This window comes from Amblyraja radiata, chromosome 19 (genome assembly GCF_010909765.2).
Source record: "Amblyraja radiata isolate CabotCenter1 chromosome 19, sAmbRad1.1.pri, whole genome shotgun sequence".
NCBI classification, from domain to species: domain Eukaryota; kingdom Metazoa; phylum Chordata; class Chondrichthyes; order Rajiformes; family Rajidae; genus Amblyraja; species Amblyraja radiata.
This window is the reverse complement of record NC_045974.1, coordinates 22,222,920-22,239,559: the sequence shown is the minus strand read 5'-3', so window position 1 is coordinate 22,239,559 and position 16,640 is coordinate 22,222,920. Positions and strand designations below refer to the sequence as shown.

The following is a 16,640-nucleotide window of genomic DNA, read 5'->3' as shown; positions in this document are numbered from 1 at the left end:
GAAACGACATTTCGTTTGGACCTCAAGGGGTCCAAATGACAATAAATTGAATTGTATTGTATTGTATTGTAAGACATGACCTTCCTTCCCAACAATAGACACAAAGTGCTAGAGTAACTCAGCGGGTCAGGCAACATCTCTGGAGAAAAAGGATGGGTAATGTTTCAGGTCGGGACCCTTCTTCGGACTGAAAAGTCACCCATCCTTTTTCTCCAGAGATGCTATCTGACCTGCTGAGTTACTCCAGCACTTTGTGTCTATCTTCAGTATAAACCAGCATCTACAGTTCCTTCCTACACACCTTCCCATCTTAGTTTTACTTCAGAAGAATATTATTTTGTGCAGTACAAGTTAATAATTACACTGTTGTTGTTTTTCCTGGATTATTGCATTAATAGTTTCATCGGTGTCATCCCTCTTGAATTGGCCCCTCGTACTCTTAAGGATGAATTCCAAATCTTCCAAAGATAGACACAAAATGCTGGAGTAACCCAGCAGGTCAGGCAGCCTCTCTGGAGCAAATGGAGAGGTGACGTTTTGGGTCGAGACCTTTCTTCAGACTTAAAGGGTCTAGTTTCGAAACGTCACCTACCCATTTTCTCCAGAGACACTGCCTGACCCGCTGAGTTACTCCAGCAATATGTGTCTATCTTTGGTATAAACCAGCATCTGCGTTCCCTTTTCATTTCAAATCTTCCAATTTGGTTTTGAGATACAGCATGGAAACAGGCCCTTCGGTCTTTCAGGTCCATGCCGACCATCAATCGCCTGATCACACTAGTTCTATGTTTTCCCATTTTCTTGTACGCTTCCTGCATACTAAGGGTAATTTACTGAGGACAATTAACTTACAAACTTGCACGTCTTTGGGATGTGGCACGAAACCCACGCAGTCACAGGGAGAACGTGCAAACTCCATCCAGACAGCACCTGAGGTTCGGATGGAACTCTGGTCTCTGGCACTCTCCATGTGACCGCCTGGGTTTCCTCCGAGTGCTCCCGTTTCCTCTCATTTCCTCACACATCCATAAAAGATGTGCAGGTTTATAGGTTAATTGCCCTCTGTAAATTGCCCCTAGTGTGCAGGGAGATGATGAGAAAGTTGAATAATATAGAACTAGTGAGGACGGGTGATCAATGGCTAGTGTTGACTCAGTGGGCCAAAGGGCCTGTTTCCATGCTGTATGCCTAAATTAAACTAAGTGGCCAGGCACTTCCAGTACTCAAATGGGTTTCAGATCCTTCACATCATTATGACACGGTGTCTACTTGATTGTTGCTCTATTTCGTGTTTTCTGAACAGATCCAGAAACCTGTTCGTTCCAAACACTGCGCCGTTTGCAATAGATGCATCGCCAAGTTCGACCACCACTGCCCGTGGGTTGGGAACTGCGTGGGTAAGTCACTGCATTCACATCGTTCCACAGCATGTGCAGAACCTGCAGCAGCAGTTTGGTGAAAGGCCAACACTAAACGGACAGCATCAAAAGCCATCACACGTGGAGCGCTGGAGACTGAGGGGTGATCTTGTGGAAGAATATAAAATCACGAGGGGAATAGATAGACTGGATGCACAGAGTCTTTTACCTGGAGTTGGGGAATTGGGAATCAGAGGACATAGTTTAGTTTACAGATACAGCGTGGAAGCGTTTCAGCCCACTGAGTCCGTGCCACCCAGCGATCACCAAACAAATGCTGCAAAACATGCTAAGATCCAGATGGCCGGATTCTGCGAGTTCCACTATTGTCTGTGAAGCAGGAAGAAAGTGGGGGGGGGAGGGGAAATGAACCAGAACCAGCGGAAAACAACCACGCAGTCACAGGGAGAACGTACAAACTCCGTACAGACAGCAGCCATAGTCAGGATCAAACACTGGTTTCTGGTGCTGTAAGGCAACAACTCTGCTGCTGCGCCACTGTGCCACCCTTAGGTTTAAGGTGAGAGGGGAAAGATTTAATAGGAATCTGAGGGGCAATGATTTGCACACAGGGTGGTGGGTATACAGTACAAACTGCCAGAAGAGGAGACAGATACTGCAACAACATCTAAAGGACATTTGGTCAGGTGCATGAAAGGAGACAAAGTGCTGGTGTAATCAACTTGTCAAACAGCATCTCTGTACATGGATAGGTGACATTTCAGGTCGAGACCTTTGTTCAGGCCATAGGAAAGATTTAGAGGGATACGGGCAGGTGGGACTAGGGTTAATGAGGTATCTTGGTGGGCATGGGCAAATTGGGCCGAAAGGTATGTTTCCGTGCTGATTGACTGTCATCAATGAGCCATTCAGGCTGATTGCGGATTGCCTTTAGTTTATGCTTCCAAAAAGCTTCCTCCCACCCTATCTCATCTCCTATTCTCATGCGCGTCTTCACTGTCTCCTCACCTCAACTATTCCACGTGAATTCGTCCTTAATTTCCATTTGGATTTCATGGAGCCATGTGGCGCAAAGAGGCCATTCAGCCCATCATCTCCATAACCCTAACCCAACCACCAAATACCATCTCCAGTAAACCACTAATAAGGTGGCGCCGTGGTAGAATTGCTGCCTTGCAGCACCAGAGACCCAGGTTTGATCCTGACCATGGGGTGTGTCTGTACGTTTTTCCTGTGAGCGTGTGGGTTTTCTCCAGGTGCTCCGGCTTCCTCTCACATTCCAAAGAGGTACAGGTTTATAGGTTAAGTGGCTTTGGTAAAATTGTAAATTGTCCCTAGTGTGTTGGGTAGTGTTAATGTACACTAGTTGGTCGCTGGTCGTTGTCGACTCGATGGGCCGAAATACCTATTTCCCCCCACTGTATCTCTAAACTAAAAAAAATTAAACTTAAAACTAAACTAAATCCCATTTATCCGCACATGGAGGGTGAGGAGTGGTTTTATAGAGGGGTGTATAAAATCATGAGGGGAATGGATTGGGTGAATGCACAGTAAATCGTCATCTGCAGTTTCTTGTTCCTACATTCTGAATATTGCCTTCATTAACCACGACACTGTGTACAAGAGCAAGGAGGTTATGGTTCAACCTTGATAGGACAGGTTTAGGGGGATACGGGCCAAATGCAGGCAGGTGGGACCAGTGTAGATGGGGCATGTTGCCGGCGTGGGCAAGTTGGGCCGTAGGACCTGTTTCCAAGCTGTAAGACTAAGACAATATGTACTTCATAAAACATTGGTCAGGCCACAGCTGCAGTGCTGTGTGGATGTTCCAATTACTTTAAGTTGAATGTCTGGCCTGCTGAATGTCTCCATTGGAGTGGAGGGGCACACAATGGTTTCAGTTCCTGCTGTGTCCTGTCAACCGTTTGAACCAGAACCTTTTCTCTTTTCTAGGAGCTGGAAATCACCGATACTTCATTGGGTACCTGTTCTTCTTGTTGGGAATGATAATCTGGATGATTTACGGCTGTTTATTCTGTAAGTAAACTTATTTTGAGACGCATAGATATAGGGTAGACAGTCGGAACCTTTTCGCCAGGATGGAAAAATCAAATAACAGGGGCATGGTTTTAAGGCAAAAGTTTAAAGGAGATTTGTGGCGAGCGTTTTTTTTTTTTTAAACACAGTGGGTGGTGAGTGTCTGCAACATTTATATTGGGAGTGGTGGGTGAAACAGATATGATAGTGGCATTTAGACTTTGGATTTGCAGAGTATTGCAGGATATGGATTACATGCAGGTAGATAAGAGATGGTCTTGGCATCATGCATTGATGGGCCGAAGGGCGTGTTCTTGCATTGCAGAGAACAGTACAGCACAGTAACGGACCCTGCAGCCCACAACGTTTGTGCCAAACATGATGCCAAGTTAAACTGATCACATCTGCCTGTACATGATAAGGTTAAGAATAAGGGGTAGGCCATTTAGGACTGAGATGAGGAAAAACTTTTTCACCTAGAGAGTTGTGAATCTGCGGAATTCTCTGCCACAGAAGGCAGTGGAGGTCAATTCACTGGATGTTTTCAAGAGAGAGTTAGATTTAGCTCTTTTGGCTAACGGATTCAAGGGATATCGGGGAAAAAGCACGAACGGGGTACTGATTTTGGATAATCAGCCATGATCATATTGAATGACAGTGCTGGCTCAAAGGGCTGAATGACCTACTCCTGCACCTATTTTCGATGTTTCTATGATCCATATCCCTCTATTCTTGCATTTCCGTGTGCCTATTTAAGAGCCTCTTTAATGCCACTATTGTATCTGACCATCACCACCCCAGTGATATGCTCCAGGCCCCTGTGTTTATATTACAAAAAAACTTGTCAGCACATCTCCATTGAACGTTCTCCCTCTCATTTTAAAGCTATGCCTAGTGTTAGACATTTCCACCCTGAGGACAACACTTCTGGCTGTCTACCATATCTAAGCCTCACTTAATTTTATGCTTCGATCAAGTCTCCCCTCAACCTTCGACGTTCCCGAGCAATCAGAAACTTTTGGGTAGGTACATGGATATGCAGTGAATGGAGGGATATAGGCATCGGGGAATGGAGGGATATGGATCACATGCAGGCAGAGGTGATTAGTGTAACTTAGCATTATTTTATTTTACTTGAGACCTCCAAGCTCCTCACATTATTTTATACTTCTATCAAGACTCCCCTCAACTTCTGGCAAAACTCTCCCTGCAGCTGAAACCCTCGAATCTAGGCAGCATTGTGGTAAACCTCCTTTTCACCCTCTCCAAATCCTCCATAGCCTGGGAACCTACAGCTTTATGTTCTCCCTCAGTCCAGGGATGGGTTTATGGACATGACCTTTCTCTGTTTCAGACTGGAGCATCCACTGTGAAACCAACTACCCGAAGGACGGACTGTGGACGTATCTAACGGAGATTGCGAGCTGCTCCCCGTGGGTGTTCTGGATGTTCCTGAACAGTCTCTTTCACTTCTTGTGGGTGGCTATCTTACTCATGTGTCAGATGTATCAGGTAAACAGCAAAATAATGTTTCTCGCCTTGAATTTTGAGGCTGTGCAGTTAAGACTCGAGGTCCTGGACCTACAGGAAGAGGTTGAGCAGCCTAGGACTTTATTCCTTGGAGCGCAGGAGGATGAGGGGAGATCTTATAGAGGTGTACAAGATCATGAGAGGAATAGATAGGGTAAATGCACAGAGTATTTTGCCCAGAGACGGGGAATCGAGAAACAGTGGACATGCGTTTAAGGTGGGCGGGAACCTGAGGGGCAACCTCTTTACACATAGGATGGTAGGTAAAAGGAACGAGCAGCCGGATGAGGTAGTTGAGGCAGATACTATAATAGCATTTAAAAGAAATTTGAACAGGTACATAAAAGGATACAAGTGCTGGAGTAACTCTGCGGGTCAAACAGCAACTTTGGAGAACATGGCTAGGTGACGTTTCAGGTCAGACCATGTGTCACAATGTTTAAGAAACATTTAGACAGGTACATGGATAGGATAGGTTTGGAGGGATATGGGCCGCACGCAGGCACGTTTGACTAGTGGGGCATGTTTTTTGGCATGGGCAAGTTGGGCCGATGGGCCTGTTTGCACGCTGTACGGTTGTGAATCTGTACTGGTTAGTGTCTCGAGTGCTGCTTTCGCCCTCTGTGCTTTGCTGCCCTCTACAAGGGGATTGCAACCTTCACATTGTCAATAATTAAATGTATTGATTGAAACATACAGCATGGAAACAGGCCCTTCAGCCCATCCACCACATTGACTATCGATCACCCGTTCACACACTAGTTCTTTGTTCAATGGACTCAGAGATTTGATGAGCTCATAGAGTCATACAGCGTGGGAACAGGCCCTTTGTCCCAACTTGCCCATGCTGACTAACACGCCCCATAACCTATAACCATTTATAACAATGTTGACTTAAGTTATCTAACTACATATTAACTTATTTGTTTCTGGTTGATGAAGATTGCTTGTCTTGGGATAACTACAAACGAAAGGATGAATGCAAGACGTTACAAGCACTTTAAAGTTACAACAACCACTATTGAGAGCCCTTTCAAGTAAGTACCAGTGTGTACTGGCGCTTCATTGCATTGGCAATGCTGTGCACTTCACCTGACCATGATCTGAAATGTTATGTTGATTTTTTTTTAAAAGAAGTAAAGTGCTAGAGCAATTCAGCGGGTCAGGCAGCATCTCTGGAGAAATTGGTCGGGACCCTTCTTCAGATTGACCATGCTGATTGTGTGAAAGTTAGTTTGAAAGATCTGTGTTTGCAGCCTGATATTTTCATATAACTGATCTTCCTTTTTTTTCTCTTCTTTCCCACCATCAGCCACGGTTGCATTAGGAATATCATAGACTTCTTTGAATTTAGATGTTTCGGTCTCTTTCGCCCTGTAATGGTGGACTGGACGCATCAGTACACAATCGAGTATGACCAGACCTCGGGTACTGGTTACCAGCTGGTGTAGTGGGATCAGCGTCCACGGCGAATCATCTCCACAATCAACCCCTCGGACTGGTGCCTGACAGACATCCTTCCTAATTCTTTCCCAATATCAGCAACCTAAATAACGTCACTGCGAGGAACGGCCGCCCTGCGGTTCCTTTGCAAACAGGGACAGTCTTGCTGCCTGTTTCCACCAAGCCTGAACCCTCGCACCCCAGCACCTCATCGCAATCACAATGTGGTACAAAGCAGAAGGCCGCAAGGAAACCGTTATATAGACATAGATCGAGACTGCTCTTTTGCCTGGAATTGATTTTTAACGTGTTGTGTTTGCCTCCGGTTTTGGAGCGGAAAGCGACACTGAGCTGCAAAGCTTGAAACCTTGATTTGCCACCCATCGGCTCCAGATATGGGAGTCCCATGCTGTCCGGCAGTGCCGAGAGGACAAAGTTGCACCCTGCATCGATTGTATTTGTTGAGTATTGTTGTGTGGTGCTTTGAATTTCGTGCAGGAAAATCCGGAAATCGGTGTTCACAATCATGTCCAGTGGTAAAAACCCAAGACCCCTCCTTTGTTTGAGGCATTGATTATTTTAAGTACTTTATTCTTTCCTGTTTTAAATCATGGTTTTAAAGAACGTCCGTCTCAGTGCAAATTAATCAGGTCGTTGAGTGGAAATTTGCAAGCTCCCTCCCCGTCGCTCTCAATTGGGAGATGGTGAGTTTGGAGGTGGGCAGTGGGGTGGGGGTGGGGGGGGGGGGGGGGGGGGGGGGGGGAGAGGAGAGGGGAGGTGTCACTCATTTTCCATCACCAGCATTGCATATCCTGCAGATCAGTTGCACAGGTGCTGATGCGGTCACGGATCTTTGTTCATCGGTGTTCACCTGAACAGTGCATGGTGGGCGAGTGCTGGGAGATCTAATGAAGGGAGAGGCACTTGATTCTTCCAATTATAACAAGAAGTCCCAACTTGGAGCATGATAACGATTTCTACAGCCACTTTAAGTTTCAGTTCACGAATGACTGTCTACCACTCTCTGGAAACCAGCCACGTTTACAGACAGCTGTGAATTCGCTGAGGTCACCGCGCCCCAAACTCTTGTGCAAAATACTTTTAACCAACACATCGGGCCAGTGTAAAGATTAGTTGTATCTGTACATAAATTATTTATCAACTAGTTTTACCAGTGTGTATATTTGTCAATGTTAGTTTGGAGCTGCAAACTTGATTTTCAACTCTGCCGAGAATTTCAAAAAAAGTGTAGGAATGTAGTTGATTTGCTTCTGTTGCTGCGGCTGCTGCTAATTCATCGACCCACTGAACTCTGCATGTCTGGTGCTTGGCAAGAAAAAGTTTAAATAAATTTAAAAAAACCACGGCTCTCAAGACCGTAGGACATACGGCATCACATCAGCTTGCTGTGAAGTGTTCTCTCAGCTTCCTTCCTCCAGCAGGAAGATCAGTGAATTTGTAAATAGTGGATGTCCTGTGTTTGTAAAGTGCAAGACTTTTTGGTTGCTGTTTACTTTGTAGTGGAAACTACACCTAGTTTGTGTGCATTGTACCTGATATCAAGAATTGCAGTATTGCAATATTAGTTAACGTGAATTCTTACCAGCTTTTGGGCTGGGGGGAACCCACAGTAACGGCTCTGACACAGTTTGGAGTGTGTGAGACTGCCTGTGTGTGGAACGCATGCACTCCATCTCCAACGTCCCCTGGCCCACCCAGGACAGCAGAGACCAGGCGAGGGGTCCGCACGCTGGAGAACGTCTCGCCGCTCGTTGCCCTCTTCCCAAGATGAATTCCAGCCCTTCCCGAGGTTTAACACTGGTATTTATAACAACCACTTTCCTTTTGTACTGCCCTGACTTCGCAACAACCTGTCATTTCTCCCCACTTTGAAACCTGCAATTCATGTCTCAGCTTCTTATTTTGTTACCTGTGCGATCGCGGGAATAATTCAATGTCCGCAAGTATAATTGACTTTCATGCCCCATTGACTCTAGAGGAAGCACTACATTCTGCAGATTGTGAATACTTATTTGTTTTTGTATTACATTATTTATAACTGTGCCAAGTGTTTTTTGTTTTGCTACTATCTGGTCCCCTTATGTACAATGTGGAGAAAAAAATATATAGGACTGTAATATGCTCAAAGTAAAAACTGACTTCATACGATGATTGGTTCAGTTTGTCAAACTTTGTAAATTATTGATCTAATAAACAAGATTCATCTCGCCGTTCATCACAATTAACTTGCTGTTTTTAAGGGTGGTTTTTGACTGCATTGTAACAGGCTGAAATTTCTATTCATTTATTTTATTATATCTCTGTAATCCTTTATTCCTTTTCAAAGCGTGCTGATCATATCGGACTCCTGGACATTTTCTATGAATACAACCATCCCATTTACACCAGTAAACCAAAGGACGAGATGCCTAGGTTGAGAATTAAAGGGCCTGTCCCACTTACGCGACCCTTACAGGCGACTGCTGGCACTTGTGATAGGTCGCCGAAATTTTCAACAAGAAAGACGCTAAGACTCTTTGGAGACCTCTCACGACCATAGGATACCTCTCTTATGGGCGTAAGAGGTCTCCAAAGAGTCGTAGCGTCTTTCTGGTCGCCGCTGAATTTTCAACATTTCGGCGACCTATCACGGGTGCCGGCAGTCGCCTGTAAAGGTCGCGTAAGTGGGACAGGCCCTTAACTCCATGTTGGAAAGTTTCTTTGCGGTTATAATCAAGACTCCACCGGAGAAAGTTTGGGAGAAGAACATTTGGTGACAAAACTGCACGACGTCTGAACAGGAGCAAAGGATTCCAAGCAGGAAAAACCATCGCATATTAAATAAAAAATCTACTACCAAGCAAAGAAAAAAGGTGGTCAGGCTGTTCGAACCTTTAACCTTCATCTCAAACACTTGATTAGTCATTCAAACGCCCCAGTTCGCGACTGAAATAAAAATGTGAACAGTCAAAGACTGGAGGGCATCGCCTTGAGGTGAGGGGCAAAAAGGAGATGTGCAGGACAAGTTTTTTGGTGTGTGCCTGGAATGTGCTCCGGGGGATGGTGGTTGAGACAGATAGGTTAGGGACATTTAAGAGACTTTTGGATAGGCATATGGATATGCAGGGAATGGAGGAATAAGGATTATGTGCACGTAGATAGCCTGGTAATATGCGTGTAAATAAGTGATGTTCAATGCATATATTGTGAGCTGAAGGGTCTGGTGCAAATGTGCAGTGGATTGATCAGATTGGTGTTGCTCAGACCCATCATTCCAGGCCAAAGATCAAGCTGAAAGTGCAGCAATTTTCATTAGTTAACGTCAAATGTGGAGATCCATGGGATCCTCGCTGTGAAGAACATAGAACACAGAACGGTACAGTACAGGCCCACAATGTCTGTGCTGAACATGATCCCAGATAAACTAATCTCTGCTTGCACGCGATCCATGGGTCTATCTATCTGAAATCCTCTTAAACTCCACTATCGTATCTGCCTCCACCACCCTAAGCAGCATGTTCCAGGCACCCACCACCCTTTGTGTAAATAAAAACTACACAGGTTCTTCAGCACACAATGTACTGAACATTATACAAAGACCAGAACCTGATCGATGTGCACATTATCCATATCCCTCCATATCATATCCATGTGCCTGTCCACAAGTCACTAACCTTTCTGCCTCAATCATCACCCTCAGCATCACGTTACAGGCACCCACCACCCTATGTGTAAAAAAATTAATTGCCCTGCACCTCTCCATTAAACTTTGCACCACTCACAAACTTATGATCTCTAGTCTTTGACATTTCCACCTTGGGGAATGGGTTCTGATTGTCTGCCCCATCTATACCCCGCATAATTCTGTAGGTGTGGGAAAGAACTAAGCCAAGAGGATGGAAGATACTATGAAAGAAGTCATGGGGTGGAAGAGAGGTGGGAGATGCTGGTCGGTGGGAAGACCTGCCCACACCACCCTTGTTACTGCTAAAAAAAAATTCTGATACAGCATGGAAACAAGCCCTTTGGCCCACTAAGTCCATGCTGACCATTGATCACCCAGTCACACTAGTTCTATGTGTAGGAAGGAACTGCAGATGCCGGTTTACACCAAAGATAAGCACAAAATGCAAAGGTAACTCAGCAGGTCAGGCAGCATCTCTGGAGAAAAAGAATAGGTGACGTTTCGCTTTGAGACCGTTCTTTAGACTCATGGGTGACATTTCGGGTCGAGACCCTTCAAAGCTTCTGAAGAAGGGTCTCGACTTAAAACATCACCTATTCCTTATCACCAGAGATGCTACCTGACCCGCTGAGTTACTCTAGTAGTTTGTGTCTGTCACACGAGTTCCATGTTATCCCATTTCGCATCCACTCCCCACACACCAGGAACAATTTACAGAGGCCGATTAACCAACAAATCCAATTAAACGATAAAGTTAAACTACGAAAAAAAGTTTGCCACGAAAGCTATAGGGTACACACAGAGGATACTATCGCAGTCACCGGGAGAACGTGCAAACTCCACACAAACAGCAGCCAAGGTCAGGTTCGAACCTGTGTCTCTGGCGCTGTGAGGCAGCAGCTCTAGCAGCTGTACCACGCTTCCAGTGTTATCCCAATGGAAAATGGATTTGGAATGTCTAGACATGAGCAGCTCCTGTTCCCACTCGGGCTGGGAATGTTCCAAAGAAACCATCTGTTTCATCTCCCAGTATCCGTAACTAACAACCATGAGACAACAGAATTAAAATGTCAACAAACGGGGTCTTTCCCAGGTCTGGGTAAAGCCTCTGACTGAGGCAAATGATTCAATAACGATTAGTGAAGAGTTATTTTAAAGTCATGTATCTGACTCGTTTTATTACTGAATTGTTTCAACAGACTTGACGATTTAGGAGGCAGGAGAAATGTCTTTGAGCCAGATTACATTATCAGACAATATGTGCATGACCCCATCTGAATTTTGCATCACTTAAGAAAGACGTCAGTGATTTCAGGAGAGCCAAAGGAGCACAACTGAAGTGTAGCCACCGATGCAACACGGGGAAGGTAAGAGTCATCTAGTACACAGCAGGATCCCAGGCGATAAAAGCAGAAATTGCTGGAGACAATGAGGTCAGGCAGCATCTGTGGAGAAAGAATCTTGTCATGGAGACAAGGAACTGCAGATGCTGGAATCCTGAGCCAAATGCAGAGTGATGGAAGAACTCAGCATGTCAGGCAGCACCTGTGGAGGAGAAAGACGGGCAATGTTTCAGGATGGGACCCTTCTTGAGATACTTTGGCTGAGGCCAGAACATATGTTGCAGGGTGATATTCCGCCCATCGTCTCCCTGCTAGCAGTGGTCCGACTTCCCAGCTATTGCAGTTAATTCTTTAGACTTTAGAGAGATGCAGTGCGGAAACAGGCCCTTCAGCCCACTGAGTCCGCACTGACCAGTAATCTCCCCGTACACTAGCACTATACTACACACTGGGGATAATTTACAATTTTCCGAAGCCAATTAACCTACAAACCTGTACGTCTTTGGAGTGTGGGAGGAAACCGGAGCCCCTGAAGAAACCCCACGCGGCTACAGGGAGAACGTGCAAACTCCGTACAGACAGCACCTGTAGTCAGGATCGAACCCGGGTCTCTGGTGCTGTGATCAGCAACTCTACCGCTGCGCCGTCCTATTGTGTTTTAACAAATATTTTAACTTAGATTTTTAATGTTTTGTACATTGTACACTGGCAGGAGAATGTTGTTGCACAGCTGAGTACTTTCACCTCACCTGGTGCTGTCTGTACAGAGTTTGTACGTTCTCTCTGTGACCCACGTGGGTTTTCTCTGGATGCTCCGGTTTCCTCTCACATTCCAAAGACGTACAGGTTTGTAGGTTAATTGGGTTGGTATAATTGTAAATTGTCCCTAATGTGTGTAGGATGGTGCTAGTGTACGAGGTGTTCGCTGGTCGGCGTGGTCTAGGTGGGCCGAAGTTGCGTACTATATTTCCAAACTAAACATTACGTGCTGTTCTGATCGCTCCATTACTGGAAGGACCTGGAGGCTTTGGATAGGGTGCAGAAGAAGTTTAAAGGGCCTGTCCCACTTGGCCGTCATTTGCGCGCCATTTAAGCGACCTGGTAGCGTGTGGGTAGCGCGGGACGGGCGCATGGAGGAGTGTAGAGTTGTGCGTGGTATCGCGCAGCGCACCAAGATTTCGTTCTGTACTAAATCTTCGCGCGCCACCGGCCTGTCGCGTAAATGATGGCCAAGTAGGACAGGCCCAAGACCCTGTCCTACTGTGCAACGTCTCACCTCCAACAGCAGCAGAAGCAGGCAAATGATCGCCGAGCTCGGCCTGGGGCTCACGGCCGTTGCAGATCCAGATCCGCCCCCACTCCTACTCCCAGAGCGGGGCTAGGAAGATTGGAGATAGACACAAAATGCAGGAGTAACTCAGCGGGACAGGCAGCATCTCTGGAGGGAAGCAATGGGTGACGTTTCGGGTTGAGACCCTTCTTCAGACTGAAGAAGAGTATCGACCCGAAACATCATCCGTTCCTTCTCTCTAGAGATGCTGCCGGTCCCACTGAGTTACTCCTGCATTTTGTGTCTATCTTCAAATGACGTCATGCGCTCCAGACGGCTGTGTGGACGCATGATGACGCGCGCGTCAGTCACTACCGGCCTGTTGCGTAAATGATGGCCAAGTGGGACAGGCCCTTAACAGAATGCTGCCTGGATTAGGGATAATTAGCTACAGGGAGAGGTTGGGCAGACTTGGATTGCAGGGGTATAGATTAGGTAGTCAAAGCCTTTTACACAGGACAGTGTTTTAAGGTGAAAAGGAAATACGTTTAGAGAGGTGAGAGGGGAAAAGCTTAAAGATGCGCGGAGCATTGTGTTTTTTACAGGTGGGTGCCTGGAATGTGCTGCCAGGGTTGGTGGTGGAGGCGGATACAACCGTTGCATTTACTCCACTACACTTCACAGTGCCTCGGTAAAGCAGCCACAGTGGCGCAATGGTGGAGCTGCTGCCCTACAGCGCCAGACCCAGCCGGGTTCGATCCTGTCTGCACGGAGTTTGTTACTTTCCCCCTGCGACGAGCGGGATTTCTCCAGGCGCTCCAGTTTCCACACTTCAAAGACGGGCAGGTTTGCAGGTTAATTGGCCCAGATAAAATTGTACATTGTCCCTAATGTGTAGGATAGTGCTCGTGCACGGGGTGATCAGCGGTCAGTGTGATCCTGTTTCTGTATCTCTGAAGACCATTCACCCCCCCCCCCCCCCCCCCCTCTCCTCTTATTCCCTCGTTCTCGCTGTGCAGAAGACAAGACACTAAAGTTTGAAAGTACATATAGTTTTATTACACATCTCAAATGATCTGGTCATGATTCAGGAGTTCCAGAATTGGAGGGGGAGGGGGGGGGGGGGGGGGGCAACAATCATCGAGCAGTGCCACAACCATGGTTGACCCAACTTATAGAGTCCATCCTGGTCAGAAACTAATGCTTCACTTCAGTCGGGTGAGGCAGCCTCATAGCACCAGAGACCTGGTTTCGATCCTGACCTGGGGGGGGGGGGGGGGGGGGGGGGGGGGGGGGGGGGGGGGTGTGTGTGCGTGCGTGTGTGTGGGTGTGTGTGGGTGTGGGTGTGGGTGTGTGGAGTTTGCATGCTTCTCTAACCGTGTGAATTTGTTCCACCGGGTGCTCCAATTTCCTCCCACATCCCAAAAGACATGCGAGTTTGTAGGTTAATTGTGTTTAAGGAGTGGATAGGAAAGTGGGACAACGTAGTAGCCAGTGTGAACAGGTGATCAATGATGGGCCCAAAGGGCCTGTTTCCATAGGTATCTCTAAACTAAACTAAACTTCCCAAACCGTGCAAACAAGACACAGACAGAGAGGACTTGTTTATTTTTTATTCCATTATTTCACAGAGAATGTACGCAGAAGCAAGAAGCCTGAAATTCCAGAGAGCAGGAAAAAAAGATTTATCCAAGAAGACACAGGGGAACATTTGGGTTAGTTGTTTTTCACAGTCTTTACACGCTGCCGATCAAGTCTACGATTGGTGATGAGGTGGCAACATGGAATACTACTGGGGATCAGGCTGGAATACCAGTGAAGGGAGGGGGAGCAAGACTCGCGATGCACTTCCTATTGATCAGGTACCGTAGTGACAAGCTCTGGCTGTTGTAACGTTGATGCTGGCAAACCCGTGACCTTGTTTACAGCAGGACAAGACCACAACGCTGTCAGCAGCAACGGGCTATCTGTGGGAGAAACGGCAGGTCTGCCAGCATCCGTGGGGGTGGGAGGAATTGCTGATCAAAACCCTTGCACATCAAGGCTGGAGCCTTGGTGCATTTTTAACCGAAAACATTGACCATCTCTCTCCTTTCTCCCCCCCCCCCCCCCGCCACAACTCTCCCACAGAGATGCAGCGCCACCCACTGAGTTCCCCCAGCAGATAGTCACTCCAAATTCCAGACTCTGCACTCTTGTGTCCACAGTACAAGCAGAGCCCAAGTAGCAGCAAGGAATCAGGCCCATCCCTGGGCTGTGAGCAGCTGGGTGCAAATGCAGATCTCACTGTTGGAAGGATCAGATTCTACAGCAGAGGCAGAAAGATTGCATCCAAGACTGATTCCATCATGTAGCGTTGGGACACCAGCTGAATGCAGCCGGCCATGGGGATACAGAGCAATTCACATTGGGTATCCACAAAGCAAGAGGGGCAACTGCCTTATCACAGATAAAGGACTCTCCCCTCATGGGGTAATTCTGACGTGTGTACCCCCTGCAGAATCAATGCTTTAGTCTGTGGGCAATGATGCTGGGAGTGCAAAGTGTGTTTATTCGTCTCACAAGGGCAGCAGAGCAGAGCCCTTGTCCCTGTCACCACGTGGATTTCGTCAGGGTGCTCCGGCTTTCTCTCACATCCCAAGGACGTGCGGGTTTGCAGCTTAATTGATCCTCTGTAAATTACCCCCAAGTGTGTAGGGAGTGAGTGGATGAGAAAGTGGGATAATGTAGAACTAGTGTGCTTGGCGTGGGCTCTGTGGGCCTGTATCCACGCTGTATCGCTGGTCTCTATATACACCGGATATGAAACGAAACGATGACATTCTTACTTGCTCCAGCTTTACAGGCCCGTTAGACACACCAAGACTAAGGGTCAGAATGAAAGGGGTTAAAGGCATTAACCAGCAAGCAATGTGAAAACCAGTTCCATTAACCAGCAACGTTGACGAGGAAATAACCAAACTTGTACAGACTATCCAAGCACCATTGGAAGGGGAAAGTATCAGCATATCCAAGATAAAACATAGCACCACATTCATATCTATAATGTAAAGGAGGTTTACAAATTGTCAAGTATCATAATTCAACATTCTCATGAGGCATCTGCTACAGCACCTCAACTATCATAGTAACGTCTGCTGCAAAGTGTCAAAAGCCCCTTAAGAAGGATTCCGACACAAAGGGTGGTGGGTGCATGGAACGAGCTTCTGGAGGAGGTAGTTGAGGCAAGTACTATTGCAACGTTTCAGAATCAGGTGCACCGGCTTCCTCCCACATCCCAAAGACGGGCGGGTTTGTAGGTTAATTAGCCCTCTGTAAATTGCCCCTGGTGTGTGGGGAGTGGGATAACATAGTGTGAACAGGTGATCAATGGTCGGCGTGGATGGTGTTTCCATCAAACAAAACCATCCATCTCCACCTTGTGTACATTAGAGTATCGCTTCATGCTAAAGCACCCCCATTGTGCATTGCTGACAAGGAAATGACACAATATTTACCAAAGCCAAATTAACCTACAAACATCTTTGGTGTGTGGGAGGAAATTGGAGCAAACTCAGTGCAGACAGCACCCATAGTCAGGATTGAACCTGGGTCTCTGGGGCAGCAACTCTACCGCTGCGCCACCGTGCTACCCTTTCCAGATGGCACGTGAGCTTTGTCACTAGGAGGTCACTCAGCACCTTGAACCAGTTCTGCCGTTCAATGGGATCGCACTTGGCATGCAGCCCATATTCAACACCAGTGAATTGATTGCCAAATGGCCCGATTCTGCCCCTAGAACCTATTACCCATTCTTTGCCCTCTATCGTTTCCTGTCCGATCCTGACTACGGGTGCTGTCCGTACAGAGTTTGTACATTCTCCACGTGACCACATGCACCGAGTGCTCCGGTTTCCTCCCACACTCCAAAGACACTCAGGTTTGTGGGTTATTTGGCTTCTGTAAAAATTGCA

General features: G+C 46.8%; 1 protein-coding gene across 2 annotated transcripts in view; it reads left to right on the top strand.

The window, feature by feature from the left end:
• Positions 1 to 8,012, top strand: part of zdhhc17 (zinc finger DHHC-type palmitoyltransferase 17) — an 81,469-nt gene extending 73,457 nt beyond the window's left edge. For both annotated transcript variants that reach the window (XM_033037976.1, XM_033037975.1), the window contains 6 exons: positions 1,304 to 1,397; positions 3,333 to 3,416; positions 4,771 to 4,928; positions 5,889 to 5,983; positions 6,259 to 7,123; positions 7,155 to 8,012. In XM_033037976.1, coding sequence (XP_032893867.1) covers positions 1,304 to 1,397; positions 3,333 to 3,416; positions 4,771 to 4,928; positions 5,889 to 5,983; positions 6,259 to 6,397 — 570 coding nt within the window. In that variant the 3' untranslated portion in view covers positions 6,398 to 7,123; positions 7,155 to 8,012. The remainder of the gene's footprint in view (positions 1 to 1,303; positions 1,398 to 3,332; positions 3,417 to 4,770; positions 4,929 to 5,888; positions 5,984 to 6,258; positions 7,124 to 7,154) is intronic.
• The last annotated feature ends 8,628 nt before the right edge of the window (positions 8,013 to 16,640 follow it).